The following is a 22,164-nucleotide window of genomic DNA, read 5'->3' as shown; positions in this document are numbered from 1 at the left end:
ACCCATTTTTACATCTGGGTAACTTTACTTTAGCTGTTTAGGGTAAATACCTTCCTCAAGGGTACTACAGATGGGGGTGGGATTTGAACCTGCAACCTTGGGGCCAAAGGCAGCAACTCCAAACACTATTCTACCAGCTGCCATTGTCATGTTATGGATTTTACCAATAAAAAAATGACATGTCACTTTTTATATGGCAGTATTTTTACCCCTCAAGCAGTGGGGGTGTCCTCTGAGCTCTGGAGGCTTGTCATTAGAAGACAAAAGGTGGTAGAATGCAGTGTACAGCAGTGCGGTACATTTTATTATTAATATTATTATAGCGTCAGTACAGTCCACAGCCTACCGACACAAAGTTCTCCACTAGTGAACTTCACACATAAAAAGTATTTCAATTTAATTAACATTATGACATCACCATTCAGAGATACAAAAGCAAATTTCGCGAGGACCAAAAAACGTAACAATAGCACTCGGCGGAGTTATACACAAATTCCGGGCAAAGCACATATTGGACCTGAACGTTCATTCCTGCGCCACGTCTCCGCGGAAGAATAATTGAACCATTACGGATCACGGCGCGCTGGAGAAAGGCCAGCTGTGTCACGTGGTGCACCTGTTTCGCTGCGGGGGAGGGACTCCCGCGCGCTCGCGGCGGGGGAGAGCGACCTCGCGCGCACCTGTTACACACGGAAAGGCTCCTGTAAGGCAAGAACGTGCGACTTTCGGGAGCGCTGCGGAAATATATATTCAATATGACCTTCCGAGCTTCTTCCTCCTCTCCTCTTCGTCCTCCTTTTTCGTCTTTGTAGAGTCTCCTGCCCAAGTTTCGCCGGGTTGTTCGGTAACGCACGAGAGAGACGATGGCCAGAGCGACGCTGCTGGTTCTCCTTCTACTCGTGTCCTGGCCGGCAGGTAAGTAAGCGGTGGCGCTCGTTTCTCCATTGAGTCAGTTGATGATAGAGACGCAGAACACATGATTGGGAAACACGACTCCGCCGCGTGGAAACATTTTTGGCGGTTGTGCTCTTTGAAAATGAGACGAAAAGCACCGAAACCGAACAAGTAGTTAATGATCGACAGGTGAAACTGACCTGCGGGGAAGAGTTGCGGTCACGTGACATCGGTGTGTTTATGACACACACACACACCCACACACACCCCTATTTGTCCATTTTCTCCAAAGCAATTTACAGTTATTACCCATTAAATATTAATATGCAGCTGGGTAATTTTGTACTGAAGTGGGTAAGTACCTTGCTCAAGGGTCCTACAGCTGGAGGTGGGATTCAAACCTGTGACCTTTTGGGTCCAAAGGCGGCAGCACCACTACACTACCGCATTAACTTTGATGCGCCTTACTGGTGTCTTTAAAGGCGGAGTCATCGCACCGGGGCATCATGGGCGTCTCCCGGCACCGGGAGTCGAGAGCTGCACGCGCAGCGGGGCTCGACGCTGTCGGCAGGGTCAGCCCTTCTCTAGGGCAAGGGGTATCGTGTCACAGAATGATGGCAAAATTACGAATCCTCATCTTGGGAAGCGGGTTTATCGGCACTTCCTGCTTGCTTTTCCCTTGCAGGGCTCAGAGTTCAAACCCAGGGGAGGGTGTTTCACTTTTCAGGTAGTGCTGCTCCCAGTGATGTGCCCTAAGAGAGCTGTGCGTGTGGCTTTTAACATTTGGTCAGGGACACACGCTGCCTAGGTAACCAGTATTGTGTGCTCGTCAGGTTGTGTGTGTGTGTAGTGTAGTGTAGCGTAGCCTGCTGAACCAGTCTGCTCTGACTAGTCACTAACTGTAAAACTGCTCCATTCAAATGAGCCATCCCTCAGCCTGTGATCTCTGGAGAGGCCTACGCGTATGAAGGCTTGTTTACCAGGTTTCAGTGTCTGGAGCCAGACAGCTGGTAAAGGCTTCCTCTTTCATCTTCTCTCTCTCTCTCTCTCTCTCTCTCTCTCTCTCCCTCACACAAACACGCTATAGGATGCTTGGTTGCTGAAGTCATTGTGTGAAGGCTGGGTGACCAACAGCTTCTAACAGAATGCTTATCATTGTTGTTTATTCTCGAACCGGTTCTTCAGGTTCGCATCCCTTTGCGGAAGTAGGAGTGTGCGATACTCGTTCTACTGAAAGTGGATTTTTCGTTGTTACTGCTAAATATACACTTTTAATTTCCTGAATGTGACATTTTTAAATTAATATACAGTATCAGTGAAAAGTATGAGTACAGCAGCGTAACCTTGGTAACACTTCTATGGTACAGACTGGATAGAAGAATGAAAGCAAATCCAACCCATGTGTCCAGAAATAGTTTCCAGCAAGTGCAATCACACTTTTACCTGGTACTGTAAACTGATTTTTGCCAATTTCAGAGACCTTAGTGAAGCTTGATTAGGACCTTACAATCCCTTTCAGTCAAAGGAATAGATTTTTTTAAATTGTCTTTTAAGGCCAAGTTGTTTTCTTTTGTAAAAGTACAATGGGCACATGAAGGTCTTGTTATAATGACATGTACAGTATCTGAATGCAAGGGTCAGATCTTCGTCCTATTTCCCATGGTCTGGTGGTCCATTTTTAGACTTATGATTCATGAATCAGTCTCTTGGATACTGGATATCTCTCTAAATGGAGAAGTTGTCGGCTGTGTTATTATCTGAGAGCAACATCTGTTTCAGGAGATACTCATTGAAAAATGCTGAAGGGTTTCTGGGTGCGGCTGATGGTTCCTTCCTTGTGTATAACTTGACTGTTAACTGCATTTTCAAAACAATTTATTGATAATACTGCACCAGGTCACAGCAACATAAACTGAAACGACATACTGAAATTACAATACATACATGATGCAAGGGCAGGAGATACAATATTTCGAGAGTGTGATTATGTAGCACTATCTAAGAAGAATCAAAAAGCTGTCCAGACATCTCAAAATTTGACTGGGTCATTAAACAGGTTGTATTTTAACTGTTCTAATAGTGGAAAAATTTAACCCTTTTGTCATCCGCATGCTGTCTGTATAGCAAGAACATCAGGAATAGAGATTTCAGGGTAAAATGCACTTGCTGGCACTGTATGTATGTATTTGGAGTAACCAGCCTATGTTCTAAAAAAAAATTGGATTATGGTTTGGAAACTTAAAATTTTCATTATAGTGGAACACATTTATTAAGAATAACTGATGTGGACTAAGAAGGACAAATGGAGCTTTATATTGAAGGGCTTTTGAGTAATTACATGACTGTCATGCCAATGAACTTGAACTTGTCACATTTCAAGAATAAGTGTATCAAACCACAGCTAAGATATTCCTGTAAATATTGTAAAGATATACTGGAGTTAAGTAGACTACAAATGGAATACAAAGTAGAATACAATGGATTTTCTAGTTAGAGGCTCGATACGCTGACAGCAACAATGGGGACAACACTGGAAAAGCTTATCAAACTAGCACAAAACTTTTTTTTTTTTTTTTTTTAAGATCTTTAATTCAAGTCACCATGACTCAAACCTGAATTGATGGCACTTAATTTTTTTTAATTATTATAGAGTTGTACTATAACTTTAAATGAGGTTGTTAACCATTTTTAACTATCTAAGCAGGTTTGTGGATAGACATGGATGTTCGGGGCCATCAGTGTCCTTTGGCTGAGGTGTATGGTGTCTCCTGCAGCATCGGAGACCAGTCCTCCAAAACCTGTCTTGTCTCACTTATGAAATAACTTAGTGTTAAGGGTTAGCGTTTCACTTAGTCACCACTTCTTTTTTTTTGGCCATAAGAGTGTTATAAGCTTCACAAAAACTGTTTAATTTCTTTAAAATTTGCTCACTTATGGACAAGAGTGAATTCACATAACTTTGTGTCATGGTTTTCTTAGAGGCGCAGGGGGGGCGTGGTGGCACAGTGGGATTGGCTGGAGCCTGCTCTGTGGTGGGTCTGGGGTTCGAGTCCTGCTTGGGGTGCCTTGTGGCAGACTGGCACCCCATCTGGGGTGTATCCGCTCCCCCTCTAGCCTTGAGCCCTGTGTTGCTGGGTTAGGCTCTGGTCTGCCATAACCCCGCTCGGGACAAGTGGTTGTAGACGTGTGTGTGTGTGTGTTTTCTTTTTTCTTCCCCATTAGAGGCAGAACTCAACTAATTTCAAAGGCTGGCTTGGATCATTTCTTTGAACATACTGGGGGGAACAAGATTTGAAGAAAGTCAGCATTCTTTATTTTAGTTGTTCTCTATGTTAAAGTTGTTAAATTAGATATTTCACAATTTATTTGTACTTAAAGTTTTGTGGTGTGCATCTTCTCGAATGATCCCCTTGTGAGAAAAAGGTGTTTGTTTACTGTAAAGAGATTCACATTCAAAGAATTTCAAGTTTGGTGCAGAAACCTGTTTGGGCTTTTCAGTTAGAAAAACACCACCATCTACTGGAAAAGTCTTCTAGGGTACAGTCATGGCCCTGAGATACACACGTTTGAGTTACAGGAATTCAGTTTCAGCAGTTGTTTCATTCGGTTCCCCTGCACCGCCTTATGAAGAATTTCTTCCACTGGTAGATATTTACATGTATTTATTTAGCAGATGCTTTTCTCTGGAGTACGATATGCAATTTTAATTCCCCAGTTCACCTCAAGCGCATGCCTTTGGACTGCAGGGGAAATTGGGGCATTCAGAGGATGCCCACATTGTCAGTGTTCCTGTACGTAATAGTTATGACAGCTGTATGCTGTTATAGAGTGATTGATGGAAGGGATGACTATTTTGTAATGTTGTGGTGATTAGTGAAATCTCTCACCGTTGATTACCGTGAGTACCGCACTAACATTTTTTTTTTTTTTCCTTCTTTCTTCTCTCTCTCTCGTGATGACTAATGAACTCAGTATCCCTGTTGATGGGGTTTAGTAATTTAGCATAAAGGGGTGTCAGTTTTTTAACCATAGAAACTACTGGTGATTGTCTTGGAGAATGTTCCTGAAAAATTCAATCTACCTTAGTAAGGTGGGGGGAAGACTTCAAACCTATGCTGACTTTTTTGTTTAACAGATAGCCTTCAAACACCACCTTTAACATCACTGTATGTTACTGTCACCATTGATCTGGTGGTGTCTGAACCCCAGTTCTTTGGCTGATTTGACATGAAATGACTCAGTTATCACTCAGTGTTTCAAATAACTGACTGGTCTGAAGTGAAAGATGAGCTTGACTGTTCAAACTACTGCAAAAGTCATCGCGAGCTTTAAAATGTTTTCTGAAAGGTACTGTGTATATAATGAGGAAAATGAATTTTGTACATTCTAAGATGGTGTCCTGAGCAAAGATATGTTGTATTAAGAATGTCTGTGGACTAATGGCGTGAAATTGCGGGTACAGCGGGTTGATTGTACTATGTTTAAACTGTGAAAAATTAACAACTTTAAAAACTTAAATGTTCATCTCTGCCACAGAACTGCTGTCTATCCAAGTGATCGTCCCGCAGACGGAGTACCGCAGAACCATGTTTTCATCGGTCACTCTACGCTGTGATTACTCCACATCCGTGTCCCCACAGAATGTTCTGCTCACCTGGCAGTACAAGTCTTTCTGCAAGGACCCTGTGTTGGACTACTACTCTGCAGGTGAGCGGCTGGTTTCCCAGTTGATCTGTGGTCAGTGTGGACAGGGGTTCTTAACAAGAATAATCTTTGAAGCTACTTTTTTGTGGGGTAGCAGAGTATTGTGAGTGTGTTTTTACTGATACTTATTGTTAGGAAAAGTCTTCCCCCGCCACACACACACACATTTGTATTGGATGACTTCCATGTACTTACATTATTCCTCACGTTTTGTACATATTTCTTAGACGCTTCCATAGGGTAACCAAAAGCTTTAAGTCCAAGACAACTCGTTTTACTGGTACATTTTTTGTAGTGGTGTAGTTGGTATGGGATATGTGAGCCTGGGCATTAAACTATTGCTGTTCCTGGGAGATGAATCTTGCCCATCTATTAGTGTTAGTGAACTGCACCTCCTCTTTTTCCAGCATACCAGGCAGAGCTGGCTCTCGGTCAGGACCCAACCAATGACTGCTCAAACAGCCAGCGCACAATCCGCGTCGTAGCCCAAAAGTCCGGCACCGGTGAAACCATACTCGGATCAGAATACCAGACACGAAGAATAACTATCCAGAACAGTGAGTGTCATGCAGCGTGGCGTGTCTCCAGCAGTGGCAGTTACCATATGTTCACATTTGGCCACATTGTGTTCACATGTCCGTATATGTTTCTGCAGAGGCGGATTTGGTCATTTCTGAGTTGATGTGGTGGGATAATGGCGTGTACTTCTGCACCATCAACGCTCCGGGTGACACTATTGGGAACTCTGAAGGAGTGATTCAGCTCATTGTGTACAGTAAGAAACCGTGTAAACCCAGGTGTTAGAGCAGTATGTCTAGTAGCTTCAGTGTCCTTCATAAGATGTATTATTGCAAGTCAAACTGATATTAAATGTAAATACATTGCAGATGAAAATTTGTTTTCAAACAAATCCAAAAATTGCTTACAAAAGATCAGGTTTTCTACAGCTTTTAATCAATTATACATCTATCTGTGCAACTTGGTCTCCTCACTATAAAGATGACCAGCTTTCACTAGGATTTGTGGTTGATGAGAATATTTCTTCCCACAGATTGGTTGGTGGTGCTGTTCATCATCCTAGGAGGGGTGCTTCTGATCATCCTCTTGGGCATTTGCTGTTGCCAGTGCTGTCCTCAGTGTTGCTGCTGCTATGTGCGCTGCCCCTGCTGTCCGCAGTCCTGTTGCTGCCCAGAGAAATGTACTAACCCATAGTTTATCCAGTCATTAACTCATGGCATGCTACTGTGATCATACACATGTATGTTGTCCCATCTTTCTGAAAAATATGCTGCAGGCACACACTTATTCATGCTTTCTCTTTCTGTGCTCATCTAGTGGTGATGCAGCACAGAATGATAAAGGATGCCCAGAAGGCGATGGCTCCATGGCTACATGGCCAGCCTGTCTATGCTCCCATGTCCAATGTTTCTTCGCAGATGAATCCGCTCCTGTACTCTGGTGGGTCTTTCTCATCTCCATTTTTTGGAATGTTAGAAGTTCAAAATATTGATTATGAGAAGATAAATTCTTACAATAGATCCAACAACTAGGGAAACAAGTAGTACAACAGTTAAACATCTGGAACTTTGACCAAAAGAATTGCATTTAATATGTGCATTGCAGCAAGAAAATGTGAATACAAAATCCAGAATGTGTACTAAAATACATAATGATGAAATCTTCTGGTCCTGTTGTACTATAGTTATACTTCTTGTGTCAAAATGCTTTTCAAGATAACTTGTTTGTTTACATGGAAAAGAATGGGGTCAGCCTTGCTTCATGATAACTGATGATCCTCCTGATCTATTCCAGATCCCTCAAAACAAGGAATTCCCATGACCCCCCTGCCTCTTCCCCCACCTCAGTCTGTACATCCTGGTATGGCCCACAGCTTCCGACAGGGTAGCATGCAAGGCACTAACATGGCACTGGACTACCTTGAGAGTCAGGTACGGAACATAGACGTGAACACCCCCGTTTTGCACCAACCAATTTTGCCCCAGCCAGTACCTTTACAGAGCATGACTCTGCAGCAAGTGCCACCGCCACCCCAGCACATGCCTCAGGGTGTGCCATTCTCAGCAGGCCCCCCTAGTATGCTATCCTCGCTGAATGAGATGGGGGTGGACCGACGGGTCATTCAGCTACCACCCATTGTAGAACGTCCCCCAAGCTCATACCGCCGAACCTCGTCTGGCCCTCAAAACCGTCCCCCTTCTGGCCACTCTAGCAGAGCTTCCAGCCGCAGCGGACGTCACCATGGCACCCTACCCCCCAGACTTCAGGATCCCTCCGCACCACGCCGGGGTATTCTGCGTAGCTACAGTGATGAGTCAGATTTGGAGGAGCGGAACAGGGGTGGTAGATATGGCCAGCAGTATCGGTCTCGCAGCAGAGACGACTTGTTTGAGGAGGCTCGGCGAACCCCTGCACGGCAGAACCAGGGTTACTCTCCCCCTCGGCGCCGAGGGTCCTGGAGCTCTGAAGACGAAGGATACAGCAGGAATGGGGGAGCACGTAGTCGCGGTGCGCCCTGGCCTGAAAAGCCACCTAGTTATACTTCCATAGCATCAAAGCTGGAGAAACCAGGGAACAAAGACCGCTTCTCTGTAAGTAGTTTTTTTTTTTTTTTTTAATTTTTTTAAATGTACAACTTAGACTCCAATACTATGCTATAGTACAAAGTAATACGTTTACTAATTTTACTCCTCTGTACAGCAGTCTGATGTGATTCTCTTTTTTTATTTCAGGAAAAGAGTTCACGCAGCGGCACAAGTGTGGTGATATAAAACAGGTTATCACTTTTTTTTTTTTCCTTTTTTTTTATATTGGCATGATTGTTCCTAGTACAGTTATGGTAGTTATCAGTGGTACTTGTGTAGACTTGGGTTGAAATTTTTAATATTTTATTAAGTTTTTCAAGAAGGATTTTAGAAGGACTTCAAAACTTATTTTTGTACTTCTGAAGAATGAGACTAGTAAAAGCTTATGAATTTGAAAACATGCTCCCTACAAGGGGGTGCTTCTTAAGCAGGTTATGTCTTTTATCAGTTGGCAGGTCAGGTATTTAATCTGGAAAACAGGACTTAAACTATGAAGATGGACAATGGCCTGAAGTATATTTGTTCCTGAAATCTTAAAAGCCTGAGTATTGAAAGCATCTTCCTTTTAGTTTGAATACTCTTGCTTGGCTTGTTCCTTTACTCTCTGGATGTTTGGAGATTCTCCCCCACTCCTTTTCAACAAGTCTATAAGAATATGTTGTGAGGTGGGGGGGTGATGGATGAGAGACAAAGGGAAGCCTTCATGAAGAAGTTGTAAGGAAGAGGACAAAGCACTAAGAACAGTGGAACAAGAGACTGGAGGAGCTTGGATGTATATGACAGGTCTAAAACAGTGAATTTAGCAAATCCAATGTTTTTCTAATGTATAATAAGCACAAAACTGTAGATATGAGGATGCAAATTTTAATTGGTTATGTTTGCTTTTTTACATTTGCATTATGTATGGAAAAGTCACATGAAAACATGAAGGTTAAATGCACATAATATGAAGTGCCTTCAGTAAAGGTCTGTTTCCTATAATCAGATTGAATATGTAGATTAGTCAGACTTGGTTGGTTGCTACAGAGTTGTTTTTTAAATGCATTCTTTATTCCTGCAATTCTCTCTGAACAGAGACATTTTTGACAAATGTAAAATTATTTTTGACAAATTTAAATTGTGTTCATGTCATTAACAAGTTTATGTGAAAAGTACAGTACTAAACATACATGTTGCAGTCATTTCAAAGTGTTATAGTAATTTGTGCATGCTAACATTGCCCATGATGAAACCCTAGTACCTACCTAAAATGTGCAAGAAAAAAAATGTTTTCAGACTGAGGACAAACGCCAAGTGTCCAGAAGTAGTTTCTGGTAACACTAGTCATTGTCAGTTCAAGATTCAGGCTTCAATTTTATACTGTCTTGAAGAGCCTTCAACTGTAGAATGGCCTGTTTCATGAAGGCAAGAAGATGAATAGTAAAGTAGCCAATAAAAAGATGGTTGAATTCTTGGTGTGTTGACTTAGCTTTAAAAATGATTTGACTCTAGGATTTTCCTACTTTGATTTTATTCTGTTTATATCAATTCATACATGGATGTGTTTGTAGTAACCAGTTACTTGCACAGTACAGGCTGTTAAGTTACCAATCCACCTGACACGCATGCCTTTGGACTGTGGGAGGAAACCAATGTGTAAACAAACTGCAAGCTGCATACAGACTGAGCTAGGATAGAATCAATCTTCAATTGTACAGCCCAGTTTAATCCTGGCACCTGCTTTTCTTCAACAATTTAAGATTTTTAAAAGTGTGCTCCCTATTGAAATTGCAATTAGTAGGCAAGCATTGTAGATATAGAATCACCCGTTTGCCTTAATTGAAAGCTCAGATAATGCCCAGCCTACCTCCAATATACTACCTGGATTTCAGGTATCAAGGAGATACCTAAGCGTTTATCAGTTTGAACACTGTGGTGGGATTAAGAAAGCCAGGTTTAATATTTGTGTTCCTGAAACATTATTCCATCCCAGCCCACAAGAAGAAGTGGAATTTTTTCGTGTGTGTGTGTGTGTATATTTTTTTTTTTAACTGAAAAACACAGTTTAGGGTTATGTATTCATGGGGTTATCTCTCATTGGGTCTGGTAACCCTGAAATAAGAGACATGACACTAAATCTGCGGCAATTCACCTTTTTCAGAACATACACACGTTCTCTCTCTACCCTCGCACCTGGCCGGTTCACTGACTCCTTCCGCTTTCCTCCGCAAATCCCTCCCGACTTCCGGTACCCGCGATGAGCCACCAGGCTTTGACTGCGGCTGCGCAGTCAGTCGCAGTGCGTGACGCGCCCGAAGAGGGAGGCGTGAGGCTGCCACGTCTGATGCGACGAGCGAGCCTCTCTCTGCAAACCGGGAGTACTTATTTGTGTGAGCTAGAGCGGTTATGCGGTGTCCGCGCCGCTAGCTTTCCAACACGGGTTCTATTGTGGACTTTAACGTTCCAGAGGAAGAAGTTTTACAGGAGAGCGAGATGTTCTACGAGGGCGGCGCAGTGGCTGCACGGCCGTGGTGTGGGAGCCCGTAGCGTAGAGCAGCTCTCTCTGCGGCAGCAGCCACTGAGTGTGTGTCTGTGTGAGTAGTTCCTCTCCACTTCTGCACTGAAACCAACACGATGCATCATCACAGCACACACACAGGTGACAGGGCAAACGCACGTAACGGGGTTACATTGTACTTAATATGACACCGGCTGCAGCTCTCATGATGCACGAACTTATATATATATATATATATATATGAGGGTTGAGGAAACTGGAAAGTGACAGGTAAGCGACGTATTTCCGCCTCAGTCAGTGGAGGACGGTTTTTCTTTTTTGGATAAAGTGTGTACATCACCATCATATTTTTATTATTGTGCTATTAGCGTTTCTTTAGCGAACGCCTGCAGGTGAAGGTCACTTACATCAACATGATAATGATGATTTACCCCTTAGCCTAGGTGTGTACAGAAGTACATTTTCACTTATTAATCTGCAGCTGGATATTGTTATGAACAGTGCAGGCTCGTCGTGTACTCATTTAGGGATATGGTGGCATTGGTTACGTGATGCATAATTTCTCTTCCTGGGATTTGAACCTGCTGCAGCCCGTCGGTTGCTTGAAAAGCAGTTCCATGCTGTCACTGCCTCCTTTAGTTACACACTGTCTGAACCACTTGTCCCATACGGGGTCGCGGGGAACCGGAGCCTAGCCCGGCAACTCGGGGCGTAAGGCCGGAGGGAGAGGAGACGCACCCAGGACGGGACGCCAGTCCATCGCAAGGCACCCCAAGCGGGACTCGAACCCCAGACCCACTGGAGAGCAGGACCCGGTCCAACCCACTGCACCACTGCGCCACCGTGCCCCCCCATACTGACATTTAAGTGAAATATTATTATTTAACTTTATGAAATTTCTTACATTTCCAAAGCTGTTATTAATGTTCGTGCTGAAGTCTGCACTTGGATGCATATTTACTTTTTTGCACTTACATTTATTTATTTAGCAGATGTTTTTCTCCAAAGCGACTGGACCAGTGAACACTGTGTAGTGTTAACAGCCTCATTAATTCTCACATGATGACAGAATGACACAGAACTTATGGCTTTATTATAGTTTTCATTGAATAACTGTTAAGGCTATCTCTCTAAATAGTTATTTTACAGAAAAAAAAAAAGATATTTGCAGTTTTTTTTTTTTTTTAAATGCACGTAATTTCCCATGTGTATAATGAATTTGAAGTTCTCGTTTTTCCTCTTTGCACAATGTAGCTTCTCATTGGGATGGTGAATTTCAAACTTATTGTACCCTTTATATCTAAATAATTTGATTAGTCTTTTGTTTTTTGGAATCATTATTATACTAGTATTTATGTAATGTTCTTGCATCCTTGTTCTTTGCAGCAGTTGTTGCACAAATATAAATTTGAGTATTTTAACAGTAGCTCCTTGTTGCCTGATCTGAATTCATATCCCCAGACATCCATGTCACATAGCTTTGTATATAAGAACAAAAAGGTTTGAACTCACATTTTTGGTATGTTATGCATTGCTGTTTGTCTCTCTTTGATCCATAAGTTGATGTGATATACTTTTAGGCCATTATTTTTGAAGGGGGGGGGGCTCTTTTTTAAAAAAAAACATTTTAACAATTTTATTAATTTTTCTGCAGTCAGTAGATGTTTTTCAACAGCAAATCTGTGTTTATGTAGAGAAATCAATCCTTGGCTTGTTGTGAATGACAGCCACCAAACACTCCAGTTTCCACTAACTTTTGTCCTGATTTGATATGCGCACGTTTCTTATAATCCTGTATTGTGCCAGCGGTACATTAGTGTGTGAAAAGAGACATGGAATCAACAAGCTTAAAAAGTGTGTTTAGTTGTTAGTTGAAACCTCAGCTTGTTTGTGTGTAATTATGAATTTTCTGGTTGGCTATAAATGAATAATTTGTTAAATTTTAAGTGTTTTTGTGATTTTGCTTAACCAGGGTATAAATCGACCTCTGGTATTACAGTATAATTACGAACGGAAGTAAACGGTGAGTATGAAATATGATTCTATGCCTTCCATTGTATAGAGCAGGAAGGTTGTTATTTGTTATAAGAAATGAACCAAACCTGGAAATAAGTATGTGGTAACAGGGATGGCTTTGCAAAAAAATTTTTGTTCCACACTGAACGCTAGTGGCGTTTGTTGTCCCACAATAACTATAATCCTGAAAATCAATGGGTATGGAGGCCTTCATTGTAGTCATTATAAGGGCATCACAGAGACACAATGAATTTGGTCGTAATGTAAAATGAGCAAGTTTTTTTTCCAGATCCCATGTAAAAAAACAACGGTGGAGTCTTCATTTTCATATAAGTAACTCGATCTCACCAAAAAATAGTGGTGAAAATATATCATGGAAGAAGCAGTCGGACTGCAAGCTGCATATGCTGTTGATCTTCAGGACAAGGGCTGGAGACCGCTGCTGTGCAAAGATGAATAACTTTGTCTGAAGCTTTTTTTGATATGCATGTAAATATATGCCTGTAAACATGTATACGTGACTGGTCATGTACTAATGTGGTTTTTTTTTTTTTTCCTCTTTCCCCTTCTTTCTGTCAATCTTGTGCTGTACTGTGCTGTCACTGCAGGTGAGCAGATCTCTGCTTGGGTTTGAAGCTGGTGTGAGGAGAAACTGGACTAGGTGGTATTGCGGGTCATGCCGGGGGGTCGGAGGGGACCGACTAGACAGCAGCTGAGCCGCTCCGGTTTGCCGACGTTACAGACATTGGTCGGGAGCAGCTGTAGCAACGGCATGGGGGTCCGTGCCAGGTGAGCACTTCTCCTGACAGTCCTGACTGTGCATCAGAATCTCTTTGTAAGCTATACAGTCCATTGCCATTACCTTACCTGTTATGTCGCATGGTAATAATCAGCTGTGTTGCCTGGTGTCTGCTGGTAAGACCTCACTTGTGTTGTTTACTGCTTACACTGAAGCAGAAGTGCTGTCCACAGGAAGCCATGTGGCAGGTAGGCTGTGTGCACCTGAATGTGGGCTATTAATGACAGTAAATTTGGCTTTCTCACAGTACCAAAGCCCTGTTGTCCTTCACGTAATGTATTTAATGTAATTTATTGGCTTTTTATGGTACTTAGAAACTCAATGGAGGTCTAAATTGTCCGGTTTTGTGTTAAGTGCTGCACATGTGCAGCGTCACACTGAATGTCATTGCCATTTCACAGAGCCAAAAGGGATGTAAGCACAGTCTTGCTAACTGGGAGTGGCTACAAAACATTTCTCCTTGTACTACTTTCATCATCATTACTGCAAAGCAACACAGAGCTGCTTCCTAGTGCCAAGTTAAAGAGCTACCTGATTGCTCGATCGATGTTCTGCCTCAGCATATGACATTTAATGTGCACAACCAATGCACAGAAAAACGTCTGTATTTTAATTTGAAGAAGACGTAAACATGTTGGAAAGGGCAATCATACACTCGTTCACTTGCCTTCGTAGCGTAGTGAGTTATGCTGGTGCTACATAACGCCTGGGCTCATGATTTGGACATGGATTCAATTACAGCTCAGTCTGTGTGGAGTTTGTTGTTTTACGGGTTTCTTCAAGGTGCTCCTGTTTCCTCCCACAGTCCTAAGATGTCTTTTGGCTGAATTGGTAATTCTAAATTGCATGTGATTGTGAGTGAATGAGTGTCTCTGATTGGCCTGAGATGGACTGGCATTCCATCGAGGATGTACACTGTATAGCCTTCAGACCATCACAGTCCAGTACTGGACTAGACTGCAAATGGATTTTGATAATGGATCAAAAATGGCAATAGAAAAGTCTTTCTGGTAAATGAATTAATGCACATACAAACACTTCTCCCTGACTCTTTCACTCTCTGCAGGGGCAGTAATACTGTGGGTCTGTCTCCAGTCCCCCTCACAAACCTCGTTACCCCGGAGCCTGTCCGCCATTCACGCATCCCCAGCATCCCTCTGGAGAACACTGTCGTCTTTGAGTTCCTACTCTTCCTCTACCTGCTGGTGGCGCTATTTGTGCAGTACCTCAACATTTATAGGACTGTCTGGTGGTATCCCTACAGCAACCCTACTGCCTCCACCTCGTTGGTATATTGTAAAGTCCATAAATATTCTCACCTGTGATAGATATGCATTTTCCTCAGTGTTTTCAGCTGATTATTCTTAGGCAGTGTTTAACAGGTGATTGTCAGCATTTTAACTTGATTTCTGTTGGTCTTTTTTGTTGTTGCTCACAGAATTTTGATCTAATGGACCATGACTTGGCCATCTTCATCACCGTCATGCTGGCAAGGAGACTAGTGTGGACAATTGTTTCTAAGGTACCTCTAAGATCAGTGTGGTAGTGTCTGCACTCTGCTTTTTTTTTAGAGCGGTCAGTAAGTTCTGAGACTTGTCTCCCAAGACAGGTGCTATGGTAGCAAATTGCTGGTGCATGCGACACTTGAAAGTCGCATTCGTGCCAGTTTTGGAACTTATATTAAAACAGCTTATACATTTTTGGAATATTTTATTAACATTTGCCTGCTGTCATCATAGAAGTTTTTTCATTGGAGTGTTTCGCTGCAGAGATGAGCAAAAATTTTTCAGAACACGTGTGTGTTTTTGATGTGACGAGAAAAGGTGCTTAAAGTCCCTGTGAACTGCATCTTCGCCACATGTGGAGGTTACTGTGTGGTGGCTGAGAATATAACTGCAGTGCTGTTTCCAGCAGACCTCCCAGGTGAGTGTCACCTCCCTGCTCCAGTACATGATCCTGATGTCCTCCCAGCTGGTCCTGCTCATGTTGTGCGGGTGGGTTCTGTGCTGGACGCTGATCAGGCTCTTCAGGAACCACTCGGTGCTCAGCTTGCTCTTCTTGGGTTACCCGTGAGTCTCTCGTGTTGTACACACACACACCTCATCTTAACCTTGTATGCATAAGTGAAGAACTGTGAATATTTGCAGGAACCACTTTCACAGACCACCGCACTCACAGTAACATGTAAAAGAGCCGCCTTTGGTTTTGCTGCATAATTAGGTCTTCATGTGGTGACTTTGAAAGCTGAAAATACCTTTTGTTGCCCTCATTCTTCACATATGGCTATGTAGTGCAAGTTTTGTTTAAACTAAGCTGTTATAATGAAATTAATACCTCATTTGCACTTGAAACATGAGGTGAGGTGACTTGGTATCCAGTATTCTACGAAAAGAAATGTTTAGAAGTGGTTTTGAATAGAAAGAAGCATGTTCTGCAGCACTTGATGACACTGGTTTAGTCCTCAGCTGTAGAATCATCACTTTGCTTTAGCCTTAATAGACATTGGCTTAAAAGGTCATCATTAGGTAGATAAAGAGACGACAAAGATAAATACATTAGTGATCCCAGAGGAAGTTGCACAAAGCTACAATAGTGACAAAGGATATGAATAACTGTAAATAAATATCAGCTTTGACCTCTGAAGTATAAAAGAGTGCAAAGAGAAAGTGTGTAAATAATGAAGAAAAGTAGTGCAGACAGCTCAACACCACTAGGACTGTAAGAGGTCAGTGCCACCCCGACAGTGACAGGCTCTATAACGATTCCTAACGGCCATTGGAATGTATGACCTCAGGTGTCACTCCTTGGACCAGCACAAGTGGACCAGTCTGGTGCTGTATGTGCTCCTCTATATAACCAGGTTTTCATGCAGGCTGAAGGAGCAATTGTTCGTGATGGCTAGGAGTTTGTTGAGAGCTCTTCTTTCTGTTGCCTCCTCCAGAAAGTCCAGCCTAACTCCCAGGACTGAGCCAGCTTTCTTGATCAGTTTATTCAGTCGACTGGCATTACCTCTATCAATAACACTGGCTCCCAGGATACAACTGCATAGGAGTGACACGTGTGCTTTGTACCCATATGTTTTAGTAAAGGGGTAAACAATGATACATTCTGCTGTAAGGAAAATGCATGATGCATAAGACCATTTTGCTTTTTCTTTTTATTCCCATCTTCAATTTGAGAACAAGGTCTAGAAAAGTTTTAGTTCAATTACAGTTATTTTATGTTCTTCCTTTCCAGACATGACAATCACTTAGAAGGCTTTAGGATCTTTAATGAAAATGCAGAGCTAAGAAAGAAATGTAAAATTGACTCGTCCGAGTTCAAGTTCCTGCACCAGGCACAAACGGTGCTGTGGACTACTGCTTACTTGTACCGCCTCTCTGTCTACAGGTTTGGGGTGTATTTTCCACTTTGCTGTTTCCACAATGACAGTCGCTCGCAGACCATCCCTGCCGACTGCACCTGCCTCGATCAGGAGACAGATGGGCCACCAGGTCGACCCAGGGACCTTCTGACACTGCTGCGGGAGAACCTGCGTGAACATTTCACCAGCCACACCTCCTTGCCAGCCCACACCTGCCCTATCTCGCCCGAGCACATTCGCAGTGAAGTGGAGGGGCTCAAGATGGATTTTAACCGGCGCATTAAGGAAGTGCTCTTCAACTCACTCTTCAGTGCTTACTACGTAGCCTTCCTGCCCCTCTGCTTTGTTAAAGTGAGTCCCATGTCTTAGTTTGTCCTTCAATCATTGCATTGACATACTTTCTTTAGTTCCTCTCCTTATGACCGCTCTATCCTGGTATACTTTTTTTTTCTCCATCTGTTGCTTTCTTCAGCTGAAGAGTGCCATCAGCTGCTTCTTGTGGTGCTCCCTAAAGACATACAGGAATATATAATAGTTATGAATAAATGTGGATGCTGTGATGATTTGTGTCTGTAAAGTAATGATGAAGGGTACATGATGAGTATATACTCTGCTGTTTTAAGCAGTTTACCTGTGAGTCAGTAGAGTTCAAAGAAGAACTGACAATCACAGCCCCCAGGCCAAGACACAAGACTATAGACACAGCGAGACCAAGTTCAAACCAAAATTATGAAATATTTTCCCAGCCAATTCACAGACGTGATATTTTGACCCAATCAATTTAATATCCAGCTCTTATTTACTGTGTGTAAAGCTGAGCCAGTATTCTTTGTCAGTAAAAATGGGGACATTTATGTGCGGTTCACAAAGTACTATAGTTTTATTCACCTACTACATGAAATAAAACAAAAAATAGCTTGTGTTTTCACACTGAAATTTGGAGCAAAATAAAGCCTTGCTCATTTTACACATTTCAAACTCCATGAAGACCGTTGCCTTAGCTTTACAAGAACCTGCATCAACCACTTTGTTTTCATTCTTAATGCATCCATTAGGTGACTGTGGCGTGCCAATGGACCCTTACAATAGTCTCATGTCTTTTATAGCCATATTCAAGTCACAGTTCTGCAAAAAATAGATTTTCCCCCCCCCAGATAACCCAGTCAAGACAATAGCTGTTTGAATTCCACCTGCTGAATACCATCTGAGGAACTACGGTTCCAATATCCAGCCTTGAACAGTGGTCATTCCCATATTAATTTATAATTATTTTGAGATTAGTTTTTCTTTCTGTAGTAGTGCCATGTTTTTTTGTTGTATCTGTGTGTGAGAGAGCGTATGTATAGATGACAGTTGGAGCCATTCAGTCAATTTTATAATTCTATACTGATGAATCTTCAATAAGTCAGAAGCTAGACAGCTGCCCAGGATGACAATTTAAACTGTTGATAGCTTATTTTCCTTGATGAAAGCCAGTAATGCTTTAACACAGGCAGTACTGAAAGCAGATTAAGTGCTGACTTGGATACTGGCCTGCAGAAAAGTATATCATCAATGAACTCAGTACAGCAGGGCAGCTGTTTAGCATTGAACTGCTTATTAATAAGAACATTATGCCATAGTTTCTTGTAGTAATTGTAGCCAATGAGTTGCTGATTATTGTTTTTAAATTTATTTCCAGTATTCACTTTTGATGACTTCATTTCTAGGTTTTGTGAAGTTTTGTTAAAATACCTTGAGATTGTCTTGGATAAAGTATTTACACTTTTAGATCTGGGGCAGAATGCACCCAGTACACTGGTACCTCATGTACATGCATACATTTCCCAGTTTATTGCTTCAGGTTCAGCTGATTTACTTAGTGAGGTAAAACATGTATGTTTGGGATGAAGTTGCATATAAACCAAATCGAGTTTTGAGTTATACTGATATCGTTCCCCTTTTTACCAATCACATATGAGCCAATTTACATTATGAAAACTCATGTAGTTGCAGAAGTTACTGTACTTTCAATGTCTTGCTGCATAATCTCTTAATGTAATGCATAAATTGTACTTTTGCTGAGATGTACGTCGCTTTGGACAAAAGCGTCTGCCAAATGAATAAATGTAAATAATGGCTATATCCAAGTTATTAACAGGAACCACCTAGAGAAAATATAGCATATACATAAGAATGCAACCTGACAATACCTAGATGTTGACAAATGTTGCAGATGCCTTTGATAAATCAGTCCAATCTTTTCCACCAGTTTTGTTATTTCCTGAGTCACAAATAAGACATGTAGTGGGTGTTTAAGATCAAACACTTTTTAGTAAGTTTCCCTAATGATAACTCCATTACACTCCAACTTACTCTCCATTCTCTATTCCTCCTATGCTACCTGATGCACATTGAATAGGTTGAGGATATGACCTATTTTTTTAATGTTCAGTTATTTTAAAGTAGCCTTTAATGTTAAAGTAAAAGTACCTCAGTGCAGTAGCTTTCTGTTCATGGCGTATCCTGCCATTCACCCTGTGTTTCTAGGATACAAGACTAGATCTCCAGAACACTGAGATCCTGAATTGTATAAGGGGTTGACAAAAGCAGTGTAAAGTCTCTCAGCAATTTTTTAAAAAATTTTTATTCATTATAGCTTTATGTAATGTATATTTACAAGACTTTAAAAGACCTATGAATAAATCAAGGGATTAAGCTGTATTATTAAACTTTGATTGTGATTAGATTTACGAACAATTTGATTTCCAGTCCCATTTGTTTTTTTTTGTTTTTTTTTAAGTTAAAGATATAGTGTAATGTGTAGCTCAGTAGCTTCCGTAAAATACGTAACGATCACGAGAGCCATAATTGATATGGTAAACATTTTCGTGACACTCAGTCAGTAACACTGTACAATAATGGAGAGAACTTTTTTCAGTTTTCTGACTTGTGTTGTCAAATAATCATGGTGACACTTTCTTTCAGACGACACAGTACTACGACATGCGCTGGTCATGCGAGCACCTCATTGTGGTGTGGATCAATGCCTTTGTGATGTTGATGACCCAACTTTTACCCCCAAATTACTGTGACCAGCTGCACCGCTCTGCTGCCCACTTGGGCAGATGGCAAAGGCTGGAACATGGATCATACAGCAATGCCCCACAGCACCTGTGAGTGTCTATGCATGGAGGGAGTGGACTGGGGTCAGACCCCTTCTCACTGCACTTGTTAAACTGTTTTGATAGTCTAGCTAGCAACTGGTTTTGCACATGATTTGATATGTACTGTTGATGATATCATTGAAATCTTTCAGTTTATTAAATGAGTTAAACCAGAGGCAGCACAGTAGCACAGAAAGTAGCACTGGTCCCTCACACCTACTGGGCTGCGAGTTTGAATCCAACCAAGTCTGTCTGAAGTTTAAATATGCTCCCCGTGTTTGCATTGCTTTCCTTTGAGTGTTCCAGTTTCATATGTGAGGGTATTAACGTGTATGAGACTGCCCTGCAGTTGACTGGTGTCCCATTCAGGGTGTACCTTGGCTCACCCCTATGCTTCTGAGATGGGCTTCACCGTGACCCTGCACAGGACAAGCGGTGATTGATGGATAATTTTAATATAGGCACACTGCTGTAAAACACCCTTAGTAAAGTGGAATATGTACAGTTTTCCTTCTCGCATCCATGGTAACTTCCTTATTGTATAAGCACAGCTAGCAAGTTCTACTAAAGGTCACAGGTAAATTAAAGAATTATGGTATAAAAATACATTGAATTGAATATGACTGAACTGCAGTAAACTTTGGCTGAACAGTGTAACACCAAGGAAAGTGAGTGTTGTAACTTGGAAATGTTCATGGTGTGTATGTTTTGTGTTTCCAGCTGGTCAGAAAGCACCATCTGGCCCCAGGGGGTGCTGGTGCGGCACAGCCGCAGCCTCTACAAGGCAGTGGGGCCTTACAATGTGGCGCTGCCTTCGGACGTCTCGCACGCCAGATTTTATGTGAGTTGCTTATTATACGTCCAGCCACAAAACCGTCCTAAATACCTCCCTTATGTTTTCAAAGCTGTCCTTCTGATGTCCTCCTTGATGCCGGCTTTGTAGAGTTGTAGTTCTTTCATGCCCTCCATCACTTCCTAAATAAAGTACAATACGTATATGGAATGAGCTAGACCTGCACTTTAGCTTTACCAGCTTCAAAAAAGCTGCATTTTTTTTTTCTTTTTTCAAGGTCTTGTGATTTTTTTTTTAAAAACTTATTTTTCAAAGGTATATTTTACGTACTGTGTTTACAGTTCTCTCTTGCTGTCTTTCTCGCAGTTGTTGTTCCACAAGCCATTGCGGATCCTGAACCTGTTGATTGGGATCGAGTCCAGTGTGGTCCTGTACCAGTTGTACTCGCTGCTGCGCTCAGAGCGCTGGAACCACACACTGTCACTTGGCCTCCTCCTCTTCTGCAACTACTATGTGGTGTTCAGACTGCTACGGGATCGCATTGTGCTGGGCAAGGCCTACTCTGTGTCCCTGAGCAACGGCAACCTGGGCCTCAAGTCCCAGTAGTTGCTGGGCAAGGGGCACTTGGGCAAAGCCTGCTTCTCCCACTGGCTTTTTCAAAAAAAAAAAAAAAAACTGTGAAGGGAGTTAGCAGTGAATTCAGAGATATTTTCATAGTTTTATTTTTCATGCAGTCTTTATTCTTTATATCTATTTAAGAAAAAAAAAAGTATATTTTGTATGCTGTTCCAGAGTGCCTGTACTTTTTGCACATAGCACAGTGCTGTGCAAATGAGTCATTCCATAATGGTACCTGTCTTGGAATGTCAATGCATTATTGTCTCAAAAAGCTGGTAGTAAAATGACAAGTTGTGCAAGTTGCTTTTTCTGTTTATGAAGGTGATCAGTGAAAGGAGAAATGGTGGCACTGAGGAGGCCAGTCACAGAAAAGATCGCAGTCGAAAGCCAACTGGGTCACTTGCCGGTTCAGTGGATGCTGAATTACACCTGTGTTCTTCGTGTTCATCAGGTTCTCAGGGTTTCGAAAACTGGACCATAGAACTTGGTCCCACAGATAATTCAAAATACCTGTATTCTTTGCTGAACAGAAATGCTGGGCATTCTTTTTATTTCCTCAGTGCCAAATACCAACACAGAGCCAGTCCTTCTGGGTGATTAGTGTCTGTGCTTTCCTCAGGTGTAGTTAGGTGGCCAGAGCCCAGGGTCATCAGTCAGGACCTTGTTTTCCAGTCTTGTTCCTCACCTGTTCCTATGCCTGTGTGTTCAAACTGAGCTCATAAATACTTAA

General features: G+C 42.0%; 2 protein-coding genes across 4 annotated transcripts; both read left to right on the top strand.

Annotated features, from left to right (window-relative positions):
* Window positions 1-863: 863 nt before the first annotated feature.
* On the top strand, window positions 864-9,382 carry ildr1a (immunoglobulin-like domain containing receptor 1a). Of its 2 annotated transcripts, none has more exons than XM_018757476.2 (8): window positions 864-915; window positions 5,431-5,601; window positions 6,006-6,155; window positions 6,254-6,373; window positions 6,650-6,796; window positions 6,934-7,056; window positions 7,411-8,207; window positions 8,349-9,382. In XM_018757476.2, exons 1-8 carry the CDS (start codon window positions 864-866, stop codon window positions 8,385-8,387), a joined length of 1,599 nt encoding a protein of 532 aa, XP_018612992.2. In that variant the 3' UTR covers window positions 8,388-9,382. The 2 variants fall into 2 exon arrangements, with proteins under 2 accessions (XP_018612992.2, XP_029112934.1); XM_029257101.1 differs by lacking the exon at window positions 864-915 and adding an exon at window positions 1,753-1,904.
* A 1,129-nt stretch (window positions 9,383-10,511) lies between these two features.
* Window positions 10,512-21,629, top strand: LOC108938222 (transmembrane protein 39A-like). Of its 2 annotated transcripts, none has more exons than XM_018758610.2 (9): window positions 10,512-10,774; window positions 13,323-13,503; window positions 14,580-14,802; window positions 14,952-15,035; window positions 15,428-15,582; window positions 16,904-17,228; window positions 19,845-20,032; window positions 20,744-20,864; window positions 21,183-21,629. In XM_018758610.2, exons 2-9 carry the CDS (start codon window positions 13,391-13,393, stop codon window positions 21,420-21,422), a joined length of 1,449 nt encoding a protein of 482 aa, XP_018614126.2. In that variant the 5' UTR covers window positions 10,512-10,774; window positions 13,323-13,390; the 3' UTR covers window positions 21,423-21,629. The 2 variants fall into 2 exon arrangements, with proteins under 2 accessions (XP_018614126.2, XP_018614116.2); XM_018758600.2 differs by having other exon boundaries at window positions 15,425-15,582.
* The last annotated feature ends 535 nt before the right edge of the window (window positions 21,630-22,164 follow it).

Source organism: Scleropages formosus, chromosome 12 (genome assembly GCF_900964775.1).
Source record: "Scleropages formosus chromosome 12, fSclFor1.1, whole genome shotgun sequence".
NCBI lineage: Eukaryota > Metazoa > Chordata > Actinopteri > Osteoglossiformes > Osteoglossidae > Scleropages > Scleropages formosus.
This window is presented reverse-complemented; position numbering and strand designations above follow the sequence as displayed.